The sequence below is a fragment of the Solanum verrucosum genome, unplaced genomic scaffold, assembly GCF_900185275.1.
Source record: "Solanum verrucosum unplaced genomic scaffold, falcon-dt-bn FXZP01000261.1, whole genome shotgun sequence".
Classification (NCBI taxonomy): Eukaryota; Viridiplantae; Streptophyta; class Magnoliopsida; order Solanales; family Solanaceae; genus Solanum; species Solanum verrucosum.
Window position 1 is genome coordinate 9,740,870 of NW_026019969.1, and position 21,325 is coordinate 9,762,194.

Sequence of the window (21,325 nt, forward strand, 5' to 3'; positions counted from 1 at the left end):
TGAATGAAAAATTCTTACTCAATTTTCTTTTTATCTAGATTTTTAATTTTAATTTTCCCGGATTTATGTTTATTTTTATTTTTTAATAAAAATATCAATTACTTTGTAGTTAGTTTGATGAACGATAAATTGCCTCTTTTTTTTTTTAGGTAAATCATAATTATACTTAGTATATAGGATGAGATGAGAAGTACAGGAGGTAAAAAATAATTTGTTGTTCGAGGAAAATTGTTGTTAAGAAAGCGTGAATAAAAAAAAAAAAAAAAAAAAAGGATACACTCTTTTATAGCAGATCTGGAATGATCTTTAAAGTATGGTTGTCACTGTACATAGATCTGGAACTATCTTGAAGAATATGGAGTAATTTGTTATTTTACACAAAATTTGATTTTATCGTACTTGTTCCCTAACTTCTCTCCACGTGGAGAAATATCAAACACAAGTGCAAAAATATCTCTCTCTAGAAATTTCTATTTCATGCTTTAAATAAACAAGATAGGTATTACCTGCTATCAAAGAGCTCATCTCCTGGCTTGCCAAATTGTAGGTTGTAACTTCCTCTGTTGTTCGAATTCTTCAATTTCAGGTAAGTTATTTGTAAACTTTCTTTTATTCTTCTCTTGAATTCGATAAGTTCTCTGTAAATTCTATGGACTTCAACTTCTTTTATCATTTTCTAAATGCTTTCCAATCTATAGAATAGATGAGAATTTCTTATTTATTTTCTTTGTTTGTGTATAATATCTCGATCTTTGAACGATGTTCGTATTAGTTTCTGCATTCCTTGATATGATTGGTTGTTTACAAGTTATTGTTAGTCTTTGACTGTACAAAAGTTATTCATTCAGTTTCTCGAGAGTTTTGTTATGAAGTTTCAACTCGAGATGAATTTGGTAGAAGGCGTAGGGGCGAGTTCCTCACTGCCGAGGAGTTTTGGTTGTTGTGCAGTGTATGATATAAAAAATGATGTGTATAACTGTCTTCTAGAGACTGGAGCTCGTTAGACCTTTAACGACTTAAATTTTTTGCTCAAGAGATGGTTTAAAAACACTTCACTACTTCTAATATAAAAATTATGTACTCACTTTTTGAATATGATATTGAGAAATAAAATGGATAGAATTCCCGAATATGTAGCAAATTTACTCTTTTTCCCCCATGAGCACTCATTTTGATGGCTGATTTAGCACATGAGAACATAAATTCCAGTCATAAAAGCAAAGCTCTTCATTCTAGAATGTAAAAGTTCCTAAGATATATTTAAATTTGGAAAGATATCACCTATGGAAACTCAACGTGCTATTACTCATGAAAATTTTCTAGATTTATACAAAAAAGATCAGTTTGAATCTGCCTATTTACTGTAGCTTCTCCCCAAAATTAACAAGTAGTTTTTTCTTTGTTTTGAAACGTACTTGTAGTTATGAATTAACCAGTAGCTACCAAAGATGAGATATTTCTACTTTGTTCCTCTAAGTGATATTGGTGTGTTGCATAATATGGCAACCACTAAATTGGCGTACGTATGAAATTGTATGCTTATGTTAATATAGGACAGCCTTATGTTGTTTTCTTTCTTTGAAACTGATTTGTTTAACTAAGATGTATATGTTGCGTATCTTGGGGCCTTTCTTGGTTATTCGGAAAAGTTGTTGAAAAAAGCAGATGGCGCCAATCCTCTGCTGTCTTTCCATATGGTTATCATGTATTTGCTCAACTTTTTGCATCATCACTCGCTCGGCTTAGACCACGTAAAATGCTTACGTAACCTCTTTCTATTGTGCTACTTGACAACCACATTTGTTGAGAGTTGTAGCCTATAATTGAATCTAAATATTCATCGACTTCTATTGCAAATGTCATGAGTCCAGTATGGTCCTTATGAAGTAACCTATATGAGAGAGACAAGAGTATGGTGAGATTTCTAGCAGTAAAGGTGATTTTTTGTGAGATCTTGTTTCAAAATAATTCATGTAGGATGTTTAAATGCTGGATAATGCATAAAAATGAATCAGGGACAGAAATGTCCATTATTAGGTGGCCTATTTCACATGGTTAGTAGTCCGCCAATCTTATTTAACACATGTTAATCTACCAAAAGAAGTTTTAAGTTGTGCAATATGTGTTACATTTGTAAAGAGGATATGGAAAGAAATCGCCACCTATATCACTTTTTGGTGGCTCACAGCTTTGAAACATGTTTTTGAACTTATTTAATCTAAAAATGAACAATGTCATACTCAACAAGGAGTTATTGTTAATTTGCATCATAAAGGTCAAGAGGATTTGCTGCACAATACAAAAAAGAGAGAATTTTTTTATCTTTTGAAGACAAAGCAAAACACATCAATAAAATCAAATTGAAATTTGTGTGTTGTCTTTCTGGTGTCCTAAACTTCACTTGTGTGATTACACCGAGTATTTTATTGATGTTGCTGTTGTTGTCTATTTAGTGTAGGTAGAATGTATAACATAGTGGTGTAAATATGATAAAATTTGTTATTACATTTTGGTAAAATCTATTGACGTCTAACCCAAACTATTGATGGCTAACCCAATGGGCTAGAAAAAATAAATAGTAAACAGGTCGTGCATGGTGAGACGACTAACAAATAATTAAAGGGTATGATACAACAGTTTAGGAAGGAAATTAAAGTTGTTTTTGAAAGATTCATGGAATCGATTCACGACAAACAGATAAGATAAATGGTCAAGTTATCGTTTGGGTTGGAGTCTCATGTTTTGTCTACTTTAATCAATCAACAAATTTACTGCATTTTCAATTTATTTTGGATTTATTTGGCCCAAAGCAACAAGTTATGTGATTCTTGCGATTTTTTTATTTTTTATTTGCTCTTGCCATTAAAGTGCCTTTGTCGTGAAAATTATTTATGGTTGTATAAATTGGAAAAAATCAGGCGTAGACGATGCCTTAAGGTTATAATGCTCAGTTTCTTTTGGGCAGATATAGTATTTGCTCACAAACTTGAATAGAATATATTTATTTATATTCAACCTCACTACCGCAAGTGTAATATGCTTCACATTTCCAATATATCAAGTATTTTGGTTCAGCTAAGACAACTAACATGAGTGCAGAACAAATATGGATATTTGATAGTGCTAATTGTCCCAGGTACACTATTCCTCTTTGTCTCTAATATTATGGAATGACATTACATGAGTTTATCATTGATTCTACTTATTTACGAGACTTGTCTTACAAAATTTTCAATGAAAGGTGTACTTCATGAAGAGTCTCTTATTACTTATCCAAAAAAGATATAGGTCATTTAGAGTCGGTTCTGAAAATATTATTGTTATTCTAAAGAAGTTAAATTTGTTTAGAGTATTAATTTTGACTATTTCTGTTTCCTGGAGTTATTGTCTAAAAATGACCAGAGATATCTTAGATTATTTTTTGTAGAGTAGAGCTTAACATTACTTTAGATATAGTGAAAATAATTTTAAAATATCCTATGTTGCTTGGACTCTTCAAAAAAGTTAATGGGTGCGCGCTGAATTCTCTAAAAATAGTGTATTTTTGGAGAATCCAACATGGGTGCATCATCAAAATTGAAGAGTCCGCACACTTCACCTCTATTACTTTTCTCTTTTTTTTTACTTTCAATTTTCAAGTAATACTTTTTAGGTGCGCTTTAGAGAACAGATTTAATAGTAAAATAGTAAAATTTTGCATGATAAATTGGCTAGATTTCGTTTTTCTCTGAAATTAGTTGGTTTGAGTTTTTCTTTTACTTGTTTCAACCTTTTCCTTTGTGCTATGTGTAATTGCAGGCATAACTCATAAGCTAAGTTGCACAAAAATCGCAATCTTGAATATTCATCTGTATTTTATATTTTTCAAGCTAGCAAAATTTATTGTTAAGAGGTATAATGTCGCCAAATTCGAAGGCATTAGATTTTGAATTTTGTATTATTTGTTATGCGATTAAATGCAGTAAAATATTTGCTCTTTGCTCTCTAGACTTTCTTCTGCAATCATTTGCGTGAGAGTTTAGCTGGCTCCATATGCTACATTTTCCTCACTTTGTCGTGAAACATTTGGTATTTGGTACTAGGTAACAGGTAAAACTTCATCTGTATGCACAATTTTAAATGCAATGTCCATTGCAAGCAGATCGATTATCTAGCATGAGTGGAGTAATCTGACTCTCCCTATGGATGAAAACATTAATAATATACATGTGTGCTGTCTTAAAATTGAAAATGAGTGTCGGGATGCACATGTTTATTTTACTGCTATAATTTCACCTTACCTGGTTATGTAAAGTTGAAGGTGCAACTAATTTGTATTTTCATTGGAGTTGATGTTGTGAAGTTTGTTAATGTCGTATTAATATTTTATAGTATTCACTTTGATTTTTGATCGAAAAGGCCTAACACATGATAATTTTCATACACTTTGACAATGAGGAAGAAAATAAGTCTTTTATGATGAGTTTGAGCAAGGGAAGATGGAAATGGTTGATCACATCCTCTTCACTGTTTGCTCCAATATTTCCCGGCGAGATCTACTGTTCCAAAATTTAATCATGCTAGAGTATAATCACATCCTCTTCATTGTTTGCTCTAACATTTCTTGAATTTTAATTGAGAGGGTAATTGAACTCGCTTTTGAAGTAGTGTTAGTTACTTGATGATGTATTCATTCTTCATTATGTAGCATAGAATAAAGATCAATACTTAAAGAACAATGACATAGTGTGGTTTACAAGTAGATTATATGTTATGCACTCTCTATATCTATGGAATAATATTGATTGCCTTCTTATTATATTTCTTATTTGATGTGGATTTTTTTTTTTTGGGTAAGTTAAGAAATATGATCCGTTACTAAATGATAGACGTTGTGATTTTGATAATGTGTTTATTTAAAAGTATTTATTGTTACATTGAATCTTCAACATATTTCATAGGTAGAGCGTTGGGCCCGTGCTTAGCACGGGCAAGAATCATCTAGTATATTATATAGAAAGGTGAAGACGACCAGGACAACCAAGGGTACTTTTGTCAATTTAATAAAATTTCAAGCTTAATTTAATTGTACATTTTGCATTGAGAGTATTGAACATTCCAAAAAAATCAGCCAAAAGTTATGTAATTCCCACTTTATCCACCATTAAGTTGTTGATTTCCATTATCACACGTGTACAACACATTGGGAGGAGTAAAAGAAATTAATGCAAAGTTAAAACATGGACCCTATTTTTGACTCACTTCAAAAGTCTATGCATTCAAGACCACACATTTTTTTTTTAAAAAATAAAATAATTAATTTGAGTTCATATTTATTTTTGAATGTACTTACTACTTTTAATGAGATTTTTTTTCATATTCAAAATTTAAATTCGAGGCCTTTTAATCATTTTCTTTCTTAATCTGGTTCGGTCATGAAAATATAGTTTTTATTTTATTAAAAAAATGTATAATTAAAGTCGTGTTTGGTTAAATTTTATATAAAAATATAAATATATTTTTCTAAAATGCATAATACATAAATATGTCATTTAATTTGGTTTCATTTGACATCAATGTCCTCCAATTTTGGATGTGCATAGTAGACACAAAAATTTGTATAGAAATGAACAAGTAGACACATGTGTCCTACTTGACGTCCTATGCGGCGATATAATTCATGTCCTATGCGACATTCTATGTGGCGTCTTACGTGAATTATGTCTCGTAGGACACGTTTGTCTACTTGTTCAATTTTATATTTCTATCTATTTTTCTATTCTATTATATAGAAGAGTGAAGACGACCATGGGCACTTTTGTCATTTTACCAAAATTATTAGCTTAAAACAATTGTACTTTCTGCTGCAAAATTATTGAATTTCCCAGATTACCCAACCAAGTTGCTATTATTATGATGGCCACGTGTACTTTCTATCATGAAAAACATAAAAATATCATAAGTAGCCGTACTATATAAAAATGGTGGAACCCATTTATTAAATCAATTTATATTTCATTAACACCTTTACTTTTTGCACTAAAATAAATATAAAAAGAAACAAACATGATTTAAAAAATAAAAATAAGTAGCCGTACTATCTAAAAATGGTGGGACCCATTTATTAAATCAATTTATAATTTCATTAACACCTTTACTTTTTGCACTAAAATAAATATAAAAAGAAACAAACATGATTTAAAATGTATTAAAAAATAAAAATATTTACATAAAAATAAAAATTAATAAATAAAATGGATAGATAAATTAAATGAAATTAAAGTAAACTAAGAAACTAACTAAATTTTTAAATAAATAGTTTTAAAATTTTGCGAATCAAATATTAAAGAGAAATAATAAGTATTTTTCGTGTTCAATTTACGTACATTAATGATAAGAATATTTTGATAGTAGAATATTTTAAATTTTACGATTAATCAGATTGTTTACTTTATTTACTTAATATTGCTATTCTTTTGTTTGAAATAAGAAGTTAAGAATTGGAACACATGAAAAATCAATACATTAATTAGAGAAGTAAAATAAATTTAAGTAGATTAATATTTAGAAAGAGATGACAAAAATAGCAAATGATTAATAGTAATTTTAAAAATTATGAATAAATTTTGGAATAAGATAAAATATCTGGATGAGGAAATCAATACGATATGTAATGATCTATGTATAAAAATATCATGCTAATTTAGCATTTAATTCTAAATAGATTTTTTTAAAACAGAGAAAATGCATTTATGTTTTCAGATTGTTTGAAATTTTTTCACTAAACTGATAAAAAGAACAAAAATACTTGTTCCTATAAGTTATTGTGCATGAAAAAAGAGAACCAAAAACACATATGTATCATGCTAAAAAAATTATGTCCATTAAGACAAATTATGCATATATAGAACTTCATGTAATAGTGAAACATGCTTCTTAGTTCTAATTTTTATGTATGAGTGATAAATAAAAAATATTAATCTCTCTGTTTCAATGTGTTTGTTCTATATTGACTTGGCATGAAGTTTAAGAAATTAAGGAAGATTTTTGAATCTTGTGATTTTAAATTTTAAATGTGTGAAATATAGTAATTGTCTTTTAATCTTGTGATCTTAAATATGTTATGTGGAGTTGGAACTAAGAAAAGAGAAGGGACATTACTTTTTAATAGATTATAAAGAAAAATTCGACAGATTAATTGAAATGAATAGGATAGATTTCAAGATGATAATACAAAATGATTCATGATTTTTATATAAGATATAATCCAATCTAACAGACAAATTAACTCTGAATCCTACTAAATTTGTGTCTTATAGTAATAAATAAATAAATTGAATATTATACTTCAGAGTTTTACAACTTAAAAAATGAATCTACCCATCGCTAATATCAATTATACTTTAAAATATTATTGGGTTAATTTAATTTAATATTTTTATTCAGTATTCGATATTTATATTGGAGTTGCCCATTCGGATATAGAGCTCTCTATTAAGAATTTTTTTCATATCCAAAACTCAAAATTAAGATATTTAATTAAGGAAGGAGAAACACCATTCAATGCACTCTATTCTTTGATGATTATTTTTTGATATTTTTTAATACTAAATTTTTTACTAGGATTAATATTAATTAATGTTGATCAGAATGCTATAGAAATACCTTTTAATATTTGTCAAATAATAATTAATAATTGATTATATTGGGCCACGGGCCTTAAGAATCTAGTGATAGATACAAAAGTGGAGGAAGTCATCAAAGTTTTGATTCTTCACCCCTGCTCGGATAATGTCAATTTGTTCCCTCGTCAGTTAACCCCACCACTCTTTCAAAACAATTCAATATAATATTATCTTTGTTTCTAGGGAAAAGGGTCAAAAATACCCTTCAACTTTGGTTTATTGTCTGACTTTACCCTCGCCGTTAAAATGAAGTTAAATTTACCCTCATCGTTACTAATTTCACCAAAATTACCCCTCAAATGGATGGAAAACCCCAAATCAACTAAAATTACCCAATTTTGATTAAAATGACCTGATTTCTCTTTTAATCTGAACCCGACCCACGAATTCATACCAAATTAAAACCCTAAATCCATTTCTCTAATCTTCCTCTCCTTCCTCAGTTGAAATACCCTATTATAGAGGCAAAAAAGCTCAACTACAATATCATTCTCCTTCTCCTCACAAGGTAAGTCATTTTCTATTGAGTTAATTTCATTTTATTATGCTAATGGATATTTAACAATGAAAGCGCGCTGCTAGCATATCACATTAGGGGTAATTGAAAATAAATAATTTGTAATTTCGATCGGTAATTTTAGAGAAACTTTTATGTTTTTTTCATTTCAGAAATAGAGTTGATTGATCAATGATGAAGATCGAGGTGGGAAAATCGACTATGGTGTAGCCAGTGACTGAGACGCCGCAACTGAGGCTGTGAAACTCTGTGGGAAAATCAACGATGGTGTAGCCGGTGACGGAGACTCCGCAACTGAGGTTGTGGAACTCTAATGTGGATTTGGTGGTGCCTAATTTCCACACACCAGTGTTTGTTTCTATAGGCCAACAAGATCCCTAAATTTTTTTGACCGAAAGGTGCTTAAGGAGGTATTAAGCAAAGCTCTACTGCTGTTTTATCCGATGGGTGAGAGGCTGTGCAGGGACGAAGATGGCCATATTGAGATTGATGGTAAGGGCCAATGTGTGCTGTTTTGCAGAAGTTGAGTGATGGTGTGGTGGATGATTTTGGTGATTTTGCACCGACGTTAGAGCTTCGAGGCTTATTCCGGCAGTTGATTACTCAGAAGGAATGCAATCTTATGCTCTCTTAGTGTAATGGGTAAAAGAGATTGGGTTTTAGGTTAGAGTGGTCGGGGCATTGGGTTTAAAATGGGGAATGGGTCTTTTTTTAAAATTCGGGTTAATTTGGGTCAATTTTGGGGATTCTGTCCATTTGAGGGGTAGTTTTGGTGAAATTAGTAACGGTGAGGGTAAATTTAACTTCATTTTAACGGCGAGGGTAAAGTCAAATAATAAACCAAAGTTAAGGGGTATTTTTGACCCTTTTCCCTTGTTTCTATTTAGGGAAATCACATACTCTCGAATTAATACCCAACGTCTGGTAGTCAGATCAAAAAAAAGTTTTTTTTTTATATATTATATTGTGTATAACTTATACGATATTTAGTAGATATGTGAAAAATAAGTTATTCATATATAAAATAATATGATGGTTGGTTGATAATTTGAAAAATCGCACAAGTAATATATGTATAAGTTATGAGAGATTCTATATATTATTTTATACAAAATAAAACTTAAAAAATAAAATGACTAATACTCCCTCCGTCCACAATTGTTTGGCAGGCACACTAAAAATAGATGTCCAAGATTAATTGTCAATTTAAACAATCAAGAAATAACTAGTCACTTTTTTCCAATTCTGCCCTTAATGATTGTGTAGTTCAATTGAAAAGTTATGTGGACTTTTGGTATTCTTGATATAGTAGGGTTATATTAGTCAAATCACACCTTGTATTAAATTTTCCTTGAAGGATGTGCATGACCTTACTCTGACAAACAATTGTGGACGGAGGGAGTACATGAATAACTAATCTCTATATAAAATAATACATATATTTCCTCATAAGTAATCTCTACGTTATTATTAATTGCCCAACTCTAACCATTTAACAGGCAACAACGACGCCTTATTATTTTTGGGAGTTTTATTATTCGTCTGAGTTATTTATGTTGGTTTCAGGTTTATCATTAATGAAATTTTGGATAAATGGTTTTCAAATTTAGATAGGAGTAATTATTTTTAAAGAATAACTAAAAAGAACAAGAAATAGGTTCACATGACAAAAAGTAAAAAAGGGATTCAGGTGCATCAAACTCCAGCTTCCTCTGTTTTTTTAAAAAAAGGATCTAGTTTGATTTAGCACAAATTTAAGAAAATAAAAAACTTTTCAATTTTGTGATTCTAATGTATTAAAATGTTTTTTAATCTTATGATCTTAAATATGACACGTGAGAAGTTGATGTTAAAAAGTTAGCAAAAAATAAGAGATCTCTCTTTTTGAAGCAAACTAAAAAAAAGAAAAAAGAATAGATTATTCTTTTTTAAACTAAAAGTATTATATATGGAGTTCGAGAAGAGATCAAATTTATTCCTTCATTTTTGTAAGAAGTTGTTTTTATAACTCTCACCACGATCTTACGATTACATATAATAACTTTATCAGTTAACTCAAAATTTCTTTTTATATCTAAAACAAATTAATTGGTGTGACTATAAATTTCCGTATTTTTAATTCTAGAAAGTTGACCTTTTTATTTTTGGGAGGAAAAGAAAAGAAACCGATAACTTGCTAGGTCGTGGTTGGGTTCATCATCATCAATATCTGCTTCCTGGAAGTTGCTATTTTTTCATTGAATATTCTAACCCTTTTTCTTTTCCTATTATTATACACTTGTATATATTCCAAGAGAAACCATTTCTTAGCTTCCAACCTCAATACTACTTCTTCTTCTATTCTACTACTACCTACTACTTCAACAGCATTTTCTTCTATATATCAGGTACCATTCTCAGTTCCTATTTTTTGTTTCAGTTTCTTTTCTTTTTTTTTTTGTTAGAATTTCTGTGATTCTTGATTTCTTCAATCAAACATCTCAGAATTTAGTAGCTCAAACCAATTTCCATGGAAGCCCTTTTTCAAGAATTGTGCTGATTCTTTCATTTTTAGGCACCCTTTAATTCCAATGGATCCAAGAAAAGATGTTATACAAAATGGTGTCAATAATCATCCTAGTTTTGTTCAAGATTACCTTTCAAATCATGTTGTTGGAAAGGGAGATTCTTCTTCTCCTAAAGAGGAAGGGGAAAGGGACTATTCTGATGCAATGTACAAATTCTTAAGTCAGATGCTTATGGAAGAAGATGATTTGGAGAATAAGCCATGTATGTTTCATGACTGCATGGCTCTCCAAGCTAAAGAGAAATACTTATCTGATGTACTTCATGGATCCGAAAACAGCTATTCCCCACAATTTGTCATTATCAATCCACACGAATCCTCTAGTTCACTCAGCAACTATTCACCTGATTCTATTGAGTCGCCTCAATAGGATCTTAATTTCGAATCCCCTGTTTCGGTGTCCACTTTATCTAATCATGACTCTTTCTTCACTTCCTTCGGCAATGGCCATTTTGAAGGAGGGGCTGTTAATGTGTTCCAAAGTGGCAGCAGCAGCAATTCACCCACTGGTTTGAGGGAAAAGAAAAATCGTCATCGAGGAGATGCTGCTGTAGACCAGCAGAAGAGTAACAAACAGATGGCTACATTTGTTCATGATGAATCTGAACCATTGGAAATGTATGACAACGTGTTGCTTCGTTTAAACAATCCATAGAGAGAGAGAGAGGAGAAGAAAGGTTGCATAATCACTACGCAAATATTAATCTGTAAGCATGTTGCTGGTTGTGTAAGATAATATACTTTCCAGCTTACTGTTTAATTTAATATCCTTCTCATATAGATTAATTTAAAAAAATGGATTTTTTCTCAACTATTATTACTTAATAAACTAGATACAAAAGTCCAGGCTTATTATTTTCTTTGTTTTAATTTATGCGAATTATACAAACATAGCGAATTATATAAACTCTAAGTCAGCTCATGTAATTAATACTTATTGATAATCATAAGTGATAATTATAACAAACTATAGCTATGAGTAATATAAATTTGCTTAACCACAATATTTCTCCATTTTAAAATACGATTTCAAGTTGCAATCTAGAAAATATAAAATAAATTTTGAAGAATATCTTTAAGGTAAATTCCTTACACTTTACGATCTCTGACTTTATAAATAGGCAATAGCAATGAAAAACTACAAACCGTCCACATTTAAAAAAGAGGTGGTTCTAACGACGATATATTGAACTTTTAAGTTCTATAAAAGGGTCCTTTTCGCTCGAGTGCAAGAAACACTCCCTCACCCCCATAGTGTAGTGGTCTCTCTCCCTCCCTGGCAGTAAGCTTTCTCTCTTCAATTTCAAGATTTTCCTATGATGCCTTGCGTCTTAGATTCTTTAGGGCTTTACGTTTGACTTCTTGATTGGAATTTAACAATGTTATTGATATTGTTTTACTTGGTTTATTGTGTTCAAGAATTTACAGTCTACCAAGATTCTACGATGTCTTTGTGGGTTTTTAACCAAGATTCTACAATGTCTTTGTGATTTTTTTACCAAGGTTCTACAATGTCTTTGTGATTTTTTTACCAAGATTCTACAGTGTCTGTGGGTTTTTAACCAAGATTCTACAATGTCTTTGTGATTTTTTAACCAAGGTTCTACATGTCTTTTCTGTAGTGAAGAATGCATGGTACCTCTAGTTGTCGGATGGATGTTCCGGCCACTACTTTTAGGCTTTTCTCTAGGGTTGTAATTGTTTGGGAAGTCTGCAATGGTGAAGTACTAGATTCACATAAAATAGATTTCTGGGTTCTTCAAGTAAGCTTTCTCTTCTTTATTTTTTTTTTTTGATGGATTTTCGTACTGCTATTTCAAGATTTTCTTATGCCTACTGTATTTTAATTGTGTCTTAAGTTCTTTAGGGCTTTATGTTAGAGAATTTGACATCTTGATGTTTCTTGATTGGAATTCAAGAAGGTAATTGATATCGTTTTGCTTAAGTGGTTTATTATTTTCAGAATTTACAATTTCTATGTGAATTTTTATCAAGATTCTACAACGTCTTTTCTTTAGTGAAGAATGTATGGTACCTATAGTTGTCTGATGGATGTTTTGGTAACAACTTTTAGGCTTTTCTCTAGGGTTGTAACAGTTTGTGGAATCTTTAATGGTGAAGTACTTGGATCAAATAGATTTCTGGTTCTTTGTTGCTTTTGTTTTTCCTTTAAAATCTACCAAGAGTTGAATGCCTGCTGCTATAAGATTGGATGGTACTATTTATTTTTAATAATCAGTGTGTGTGTTGCCTTTGTCTTAAAGTAAGCTTCCTCTCTTCTTCTTCTTTTTTTGATGTATTTCCGTACTGCCATTTCAAGATTATCTTATGATGCCTACTGTATTTAATTGTCTTAGGTTCTTTAGGGTTTTGTGTTCAAGAATTTGACTTCTTGATGTTTCTTGATTGGCATTCAACAATGTAATTGATATTGTTTTGCTTTAGTGGTTTATTATGTTCACGAATTTATAATGTCAATGCGAATTTTCCACTTTGGTGGTTGCGTTCTTCTTTGGCAATGCCTATGCCTAATTCTAGTGCTAATATGCAAGAGGAGTTTCAGGGGTACTATTTCCAGTGCTTTTACAACCAACCAGTTCGAAGGAAGCAAATGCGCTCCAGGTACTTCTTGTTTTCCTCAAACTCAAACAAGTAAAACATTTGATTTACATACTTAACTTCTTAAGCTGTACTCTGTCCTGATTGATCTTTTTGTTTGCATAATCTACTGAGAAAATCACCTTTATGCATCCCAGTGTTTCCTTCAAAATGGTTGTTATCGAAAGGTCCATCTTTGATAAACCAATTGACTTAAGAATTTCTGTCGGGTTTCATAGATTTTTTTTTAATTTGCATGCAGTGAGGATGACCTGCTTTGCCCACATGCTTCTCCTTCTCTGTTGCCACTATTGTTCAGTGGGTTAGGGATTCATCTGCGTTCCCTTAACAAATTGAATGCAAGTGATGGTTCATTCAACCTCTCAGGAAACATCTCAGGTCCTGATGTTTACACAGTGAAGGTATACAGACCCAAATTGATGGATAAGAGATGTGAAAAGAATCTTAAGAATTATTTGATACCATGAGCAATGCTCTTCTCTAGGGTGGATGGGAACTCGCATAAATGGATTGATGCTGGAAATCGAGGTAAAACGGATGAGCTTATAAGGAAGAAGAAGAGTAGTAGAAATCATTCACCTCCTCCATTTTACCAAGTCAAGAATAAGTTCTTTGCCATGGGTGAGTCTACAAGAAAGGCAGCAGGAAATCACAGTATTAAGACTGTTCATGATGTGCCACTCATGCTTGGTAATTTTTCCTTGAGTGCTTGTTTGTGTTATTAATCGTTCACTAATTAATATTCTTTTACGTTGTGCAGAAACTAGAGCAGTAAGTAGACTGCATCATTCTGCAGAAGCTATCTGCTGGGAGCTTCCACAGCAGTCATCCCATCAATGTGATCAATCTTCCACCCCAAGTTGTGGTGATGGGTTTTTCTGTGATGAAATTTAATGTTATCCAATTTCTTGGGAGGTTTGTTAGGTCTCTTTATGATATTATCTCAATTAAATATGTCAGTAACGAAGTAACGAACACAACCTGATGTTTCTCTCTTCAGGCCAAGTGTGAAAAGGGAACTAGTTAACATCTGGAATAGCAAATTGCAAGCTCAAGGGGAGTGCACATGTACACGCGATGGGGAGTTAAAAGAAGGTAAACCGTTCCTGCCACTTGTCCCTGACCTGAATAAGAGCTGAATTTTCCTAGTGCATGTTTCAGTTAATTAGCTTCATTTCTTTCACCCACTTTTCAAGATTATCTTAGGCTGCATTCTTATTAATCATGAAAGTATTAGAGATTACAACGTCTCTTTCTAAGATTCCTATGCCACATAGTCTGTTATAAATTCCATCTTGCTTATGTTCTGATCTTGTAATAATATTGTCCTGACCTTTTCTTTGATTAATTTTTCAGAATTTGCACCAACAAAAACTAAAAATTTCATAGATTCTGGGATACAATGGAGGGACTTCCGGACATTACAGTTGAGTACCTTAGCTATGTCTTAGATGTTTTTGCTTCTTCTCTATTTTGTTAAGATGAGGAACTTTACCTTTTCCTGTTGAGATGCAGAACAGTGCTGGAACAGAAAATCTTAATAATTAGTATACTGTACTCAGTGTCACTCCTGGCGTCTTGCATTTTGTTGGCGATTCATTGGTTCCTGATACCAAACTTCCCGGAGGGTGCCAAAGTTCTCCAACAGGTTGATAAGAAGTTTATTCCGATTGTGGCGAGCACAACACCTGATATAACTGATCAGGTCTATTTTGTCCTTTGCATAATTGGCCATTTTTGGTTTCTCATGAATTTCCTTATAATGCATTTACTTTAGACGATTGTTTCTCTTAGGGATTGTTTGGTTGGACTCAGTAGCAAATATAAATCTCAGCATAAACTTCCGCATAAATAGTATAACATTTGTTGGCCACATAAGAAAAAGTAATATCCAAATAACTATGTGCACTCAGTTATCCGCATAAGAAAAAATAAGCTCGACATAACTAATGCAGCATTTGGTTGAGGGTATTTACTGTTCATTATTAATATCCTCATGACTTATGATTTTATGATTTTACTATGTATTTAATGGAGAGATATGGAGTTGTTTTTGAAGGCTCCACTCGCACAACTCTAATAAAATTTAGTTTAATTATAAGAAGTTGTTGGTTAATGATATTTTGGGAAAAGTTCCTTATTTTGGTCTTTCTCCTCTGTGTCATAGGCAAACTGATGCTTGCAGCCATGCTGGGTTGGAATGCTTTTGAGCTAATCGTGTTTTGGCGTCGCAAAATTCAATTTTATTTGTCACTAAATCACCCTTTTGGTGAAATTACACGGCCTTCTACTTTTCTTGTTCTTATAACTCTCTCTGGTAAAACTCAAAAAACAATTTAACATGTTCTCTCTTGAGCTGAAAAACTGTTGCTTGGCGTGGCACCTCATGTGGGTTTATGATATTTAGGAGAAAGTTCCATTTCATGGTACATCTTCTCTGTCTCATAAGGCTAACTGATGCTTGCAGCCATGACAGATTTCAAAGCTTTTCAGTTGATTCGTGTTTTGTCTTGGAAAAGTTCAGTTTCCTTATCCCCCTCACCGAACCACCCTATTCGTGAAATTACACATGACCTTCCTCTCTTGTTCTTATTACTCTCTCTGCTCGGTTTTATAAATCATGAGGATTTGGAGGTATTGTCTTCCGTGGGAGTTCAATAAAACTTGTTGTCTAAAACTGATTAAACTGTTGCTTGGCACGACACCATGAAATGGAACTTTCTCCAAACTATCATATACCCCTTTTCTTTCCCATCCCTCACCGAACCACCCTTTTTGTGATATTACTCATGCATTCCCTCTTTTTTTATTCTTAGTACTTCCTCAGCTCTGTTTTATACAAAATGAAGAGTTGGAGGTTTTCATCCATCTATGTTCAGTCAAACATGTTTCCTGTCAAGCTAAAGAACTGTTGCTTGCCACGGCACTGGAGATGGGTCTATGAATTTTTGGGAGAAGTTCCATTCTTTTTGTCTTTCTTCTCTGTCTCAAAGGAAAACTGATGCTTGCAGCCATGCTGGGTTTCAAAGCTTTTGAGATAATCATGTTTGAGCGTTGAAAAATTTAACTTTTTTTTTGTCGGTAAATTACCCTTTTGGTGAAATTACAGAGCCTTCTACTTTTCTTGTTCTTATTACTCTCTTTTGTATAACTAAAAAAAAGCAATTTTAACATGTTCTCTCTTGAGCTGAAAAACTGTTGCTTGGCATGGCACCTTGGGTGGGGTATATGAGATTTAGGAGAAAGTTCTATTTCATGGTGCATCTTCTCTGTCTCATAAGGTACTAACTGATGCTTGCAGCTATGACATATTTCAAAGCTTTTGAGTTGATTCGTGTTTTGTCTTGGCAAAGTTCAGTTTCGTCTTGGAATTAAATTTCCATTTCATGGTGTTTCTTCTCCATCTCATCAGGCTAACTAATGCTTGTAGCCACAATGGATTTCAATGCTGTTGAGCTAATCGTGTTTTGGATTAGGCAAAGATAAGTTCTCTTTTTTCACCAAACCACCCTTTTGGTGAAATTACAAATGACCTTCCATTTTTCTTATTTTTATTACTCTCTCCAGTATAACTCAAAATGACAATCAAACATGTTCTCTCTTGAGCTAAAAACTGTTGTTTGACATGGCATCTTATGTTCTTTTTATGTTTGTTATTCTTATAAGTTGTGTACTCCTGGTTTAAACTTTAGCCCAGTTTACACCAGGTATCTGTCTCTATAGGCATTGGGACCCGCTATGTTAAGGTGAATGACAATGGTAAGTGTTAGCATCTTTGACATTGATCTAATGCATTTTGATGTGCAGAAAGTTCTTTGTAAATATATTTTTTGTTGATTACTACTGTATGTAAAGATGTTTGGATTATTTATTCTAGCTGAAGTTGAGCTGGAACATACATGTTGTTGCTTAGGTATTTCTAGCCCAACTTATGGAAACCGTATATGTGCCTGTTTCTTTCATCTTCGGTTATGCTTCCTTTTTGTCTAGCCATTTTAACTATGGTTTCGTATGCTTCCTTTACACCAGCGACATCAAAATACAGCCATTCAGATGATAAGCATGCTTTCCCAGCAAGCTTTGGTTTTAAAAGAGAGGCTTTGAGCTCTTTCTGACGTTTCTTTGTTGGAAATTGTTACTAAAGCTCACGGGAGGCCAAATGGATATCGTAAGGTTTTGAAGGTAAGGTTCTTTTGAGATTTAATTGGTAGTATCCATTAGGATAAGTATAAAACTACTAACTTGGTCTTTGTTGACAGCAAGTGTTTTTTCCTTGGAATTGATGATTGTAGACAAAATGTTGGTACACCAGGTAATTCTGTATAAACCTACCTGATACAAGAGTTGACTGGTGTTTGCTAATAAGGAAATTTGTTCGGATTTTTCTTCTTACAGTCATTGTTCGTGATATATTTACAACCAACCAGTTCGAAGGAAGCAAATGCACTCCAAGTACTTTTAGTTTTCTCACAACAAATGAAAAATATTGATTTACATACTTTACTTCTAAAGCTGTACTCTGACCTGGTTGATATTTTGGTTTGCATATATAATCTGGAAGGCCAAAGAAGGTCATTCATTCTCTGAAAGAGTCTCTGCTAAGAATCGCCCTTGTGCATCCCAGTGTCTCCAAAATTGTTGATATAGAAAGGCCTGGTCTGTCTTTGTTACACTAGCTAACTTAAGGATATTTTATATCTGGTTTCTTAGATTTTGTTCATTGCAAGCAGTGAGGATGACGTGCTTTGCACACATTCTTCTTCTTCTCTGTTGCCGCTACTGTCCAGTGAGTTTGGGATTTATCAAAGGTCTGGTCCGTCTTTGTTACACTAGCTAACTTAAGGATAATTTCTGTCTGATTTCTTAGATTTTGTTCATTGCATGTAGTGAGGTTGACCTGCTTTGCACACGTGCTTCTCCTTCTCCGTTGCCACTATTGTCCGGTGGGTTGGGATTCAGTAAAGGTCTGGTCCGTCTTTGTTAAACTAGCTAACTTAAGGATATTTTCTGTCTGGTTTCTTAGATTTTGTTCATTGCATGTAGTGAGGTTGACCTGTTTTGCACACGTGCTTCTCCTTCTCCATTGCCACTACTGTCCAGTGGGTTTGGGAGTCATCTGAGTTCCCTTAACAAATTGAATGCAAGGGATGGTTCATTCAAGCTCTCAGGATACATTTCATGTCCCGATGTTTACACAATGAAGGTATACAGGCCCAAATTGATGGATAAGAGATGTGATAAGTCATCTTTTCTACTCTCTGTTTCCTAACAACCACTGTTTAATTTGCAGGTCCTTCAATATTTGTGTATCCACTTATTTCAGTATATTTTCCTGACAAAAGAAAAATGGAAAACTAATTATTGGTTAACGTTTTCTATATTGGATGCTTGTTGTTAATGATGTTTTTGTTTTCCTTGACCTCTGTAATGCAGATATCAATTCAAGATTTGTTTCCAAAGGACCAATAAATAAATTACTTAATAATATAGCTATGAGTTTAGACGGTGCTTTTGACATTTTGAAGCGAAGTAGATCTCAGATATATCCACTGTTTCTGTTGAACCTAAACTTTCCTAGATCTTTTATATGATTTGAATTTGGAGCCTTCAAAGACCTGTGGAATTTAAGGTGAGATTTTTTGTTGGGATTTATGATTTAACTTGTTTTGGGGTTGGGAAAAGAATGTGAGGCTTTGGATTTATTTTATAGAATTTTTTTCTTAATTTAAAAGTGGGCATGAGCTCATTTATTAAATTAAAAGGAACCAATAATATTTACAATGACCAGGCCCAACTGAAACCTGGTCCAACAAATAACTAAAGCAAAAACAAAAGTAAAACTAAAAATAGAAACAAACAGGAAATCAAGTCTCAGACAAACAATCTGAGACCTGATACTTGTCGAAGCAGCTCAAGCCTTCTCTCTTCATCTTCTTTGAAGGCTGCGAGTTAGAGAGTTTTTCCCCATGGATGAGATTCAGGTAAGCTCAAGTATAAACCTCTTCTGCTACAACAACCTCTCCATGAAATGCTAAATCAAGCAAACACCAAGCTTAGCCGAATTTCAGAACCATTGAACTGGCGCAGTGGCGCATATCCCTTGTTGAATCATCGAGGTAAGTAGATCAGAACTGAAATGACCTGCTGTGAAGACTTCTTATCTAGAAATAATCAATTCCTGCTTTCTACAGTCAGACATTATGATAATTAAATCAAAATTGAGGCTCGATCAACCTAGCTAAGATTAGTAAGTGTTTTTTTTTTTGTGAGAATTGGTTTGAGTTGTTTTCTGTAAAATAAATTTCAGAACACTTAAATCATTTTTTGAAACTTCAATATGGATGAAATTAATAGGTTAAAAGTGGCTAAACATCATTATTTATTACAAATCATATAGGATTTCGAAGTATTAAAAAGGACCCCCTGACCGACAAGGTCCTTGCATTACAGCTGTTCCCGCAGAACAAAAAAAGCTCCCTATTCTTATGGGAGAACAATGCAAAACCATGTTTTCTAGCTTCTTTTGGTTGCAAAACCAAATAGGCCAATGTTAAGAAGGACATGTCATACATATTTGTTTTAGTGATTGGAGTACTGTATTTCGTATTACAATGTGTTTGCTGTTTTCCAGGACTGACAATTCTTCCAGTTTGAACTTAGTCTCCTGGTTTTTGCTTACCCGATCATTTCTGCTTCCGTTTAAATGGATTTTGCAATTTCCCTCAAAATGTATGTCAATTTTCATAGATCTAGATATTTGCTACATCAATCTTCTTGGAGCCTTGCTATCTTTTGGAGATGGTGACATCCAGCTATATATTGATTTGTTGATTTCTGGCCCAAGAATTTTTTTTGAAATGATATGGTTCTTTTTCGTTTCTCTCTTAGTTTTCGACTGCAGACGATGGACTAGATCAAACTTGAGAACTGTTGCACTTTTTAGGATTACATTGTCTGATTCTGTAGACATTTTGCTATGAACTGGATAGGAAGCTATTGACTTCTATGCCATGTTATTTTTTAGAAATGCTGGTTATACCAGCTCAGGATTTCTACGTTGTATACCATATTTAGGTTAACAGAGGTGTGGTTTAACTTATCACCACAAAAAGAAAGGAAAAAGAGGGGAGAGGGGGAAGAGGCGAAGTGTGGTTCTTGTTTGTCTATTAGAATGTGCCACTTGTTCATTTTTGTTCCATGTTAGATGTGCAATCTAATTGCCTGAAATGATGTGTAGCATTTTACTCCCTTTGTTGGCACCATTGATTCTGATTGTGTTAATCTCATAAAGCTATTTTGATGTGTTTTACAAGAATCTCAGCTTCGGGTCCATACTTCTCCACAAGCGCTACTCTCAGAGAAAAATGGCCACATCCAATAAATGACATCTTTCCAGCCAACCTACTATCAGCAAGTATGCAAAAGCCACTCAGCTTCAGATCCATACTCCACAAGCCCTACTCTCAGAGAAAAATGGCTGATGCAATTGCTGTCTTTAGTCAACAAAGTAAATGAGACTAAAGTGCAGGGGGAGGACTTATATAACATTTACAACCTTACAGGGTTGAAATGAGACCAATCAGCAGGTATTAGTACTGCAGAAGCTTTATAGCATGGGCACGATATGAAATGTAGTAAGGAGATTTTAGTAGAATCACAACCATAAGTCTTATGTATTAACTCACTTCAGTAAAATAATATACCGAGTGGCTACAGAATACATCAAGTACCTTGTCAATGGTAGCTTTCTGGAGATATTTATATAAATCTGAATGCTTTTTTCCCAAATTCTCGTTCAAATGATGAAAGGAGCACTATATTGCATGAGAAGAAGAGCTAAAAGTCAGAAAAATATGCAGCACAGCTTCTGCATAAATGCTCAACCTAAGCTTCCAGACGAGAAATTTCAAATGCCCAAGATGCTTCAGAATGAACAGATGAAAGATGAGCAAATTTTAA

At 32.9% G+C, this 21,325-nt stretch overlaps 1 protein-coding gene and 1 pseudogene across 1 annotated transcript; one reads left to right on the forward strand and one right to left on the reverse strand.

Moving 5' to 3' along the window:
• Positions 1 to 13,746: 13,746 nt before the first annotated feature.
• On the forward strand, positions 13,747 to 14,260 carry LOC125814988 (uncharacterized). Its single transcript, XM_049494416.1, has 2 exons — positions 13,747 to 14,056; positions 14,127 to 14,260. The coding sequence occupies exons 1-2, from the start codon at positions 13,837 to 13,839 to the stop codon at positions 14,258 to 14,260; spliced, it is 354 nt and encodes a 117-aa protein (XP_049350373.1). The 5' UTR covers positions 13,747 to 13,836.
• Positions 14,261 to 20,649: 6,389 nt separating this feature from the next.
• The window catches only part of LOC125814990 (uncharacterized), a 54,694-nt pseudogene continuing 54,018 nt past the window's right edge, over positions 20,650 to 21,325 (reverse strand).

Coding starts and splice junctions, on each gene's coding strand:
- LOC125814988 (XM_049494416.1), top strand. CDS start 13,837: ATGCTCTTCTCTAGGGTGGATGGGAACTCGCATAAATGGATTGATGCT. Junction 14,057..14,126: donor TGATGTGCCACTCATGCTTG/GTAATTTTTCCT, acceptor TACGTTGTGCAG/AAACTAGAGCAGTAAGTAGA.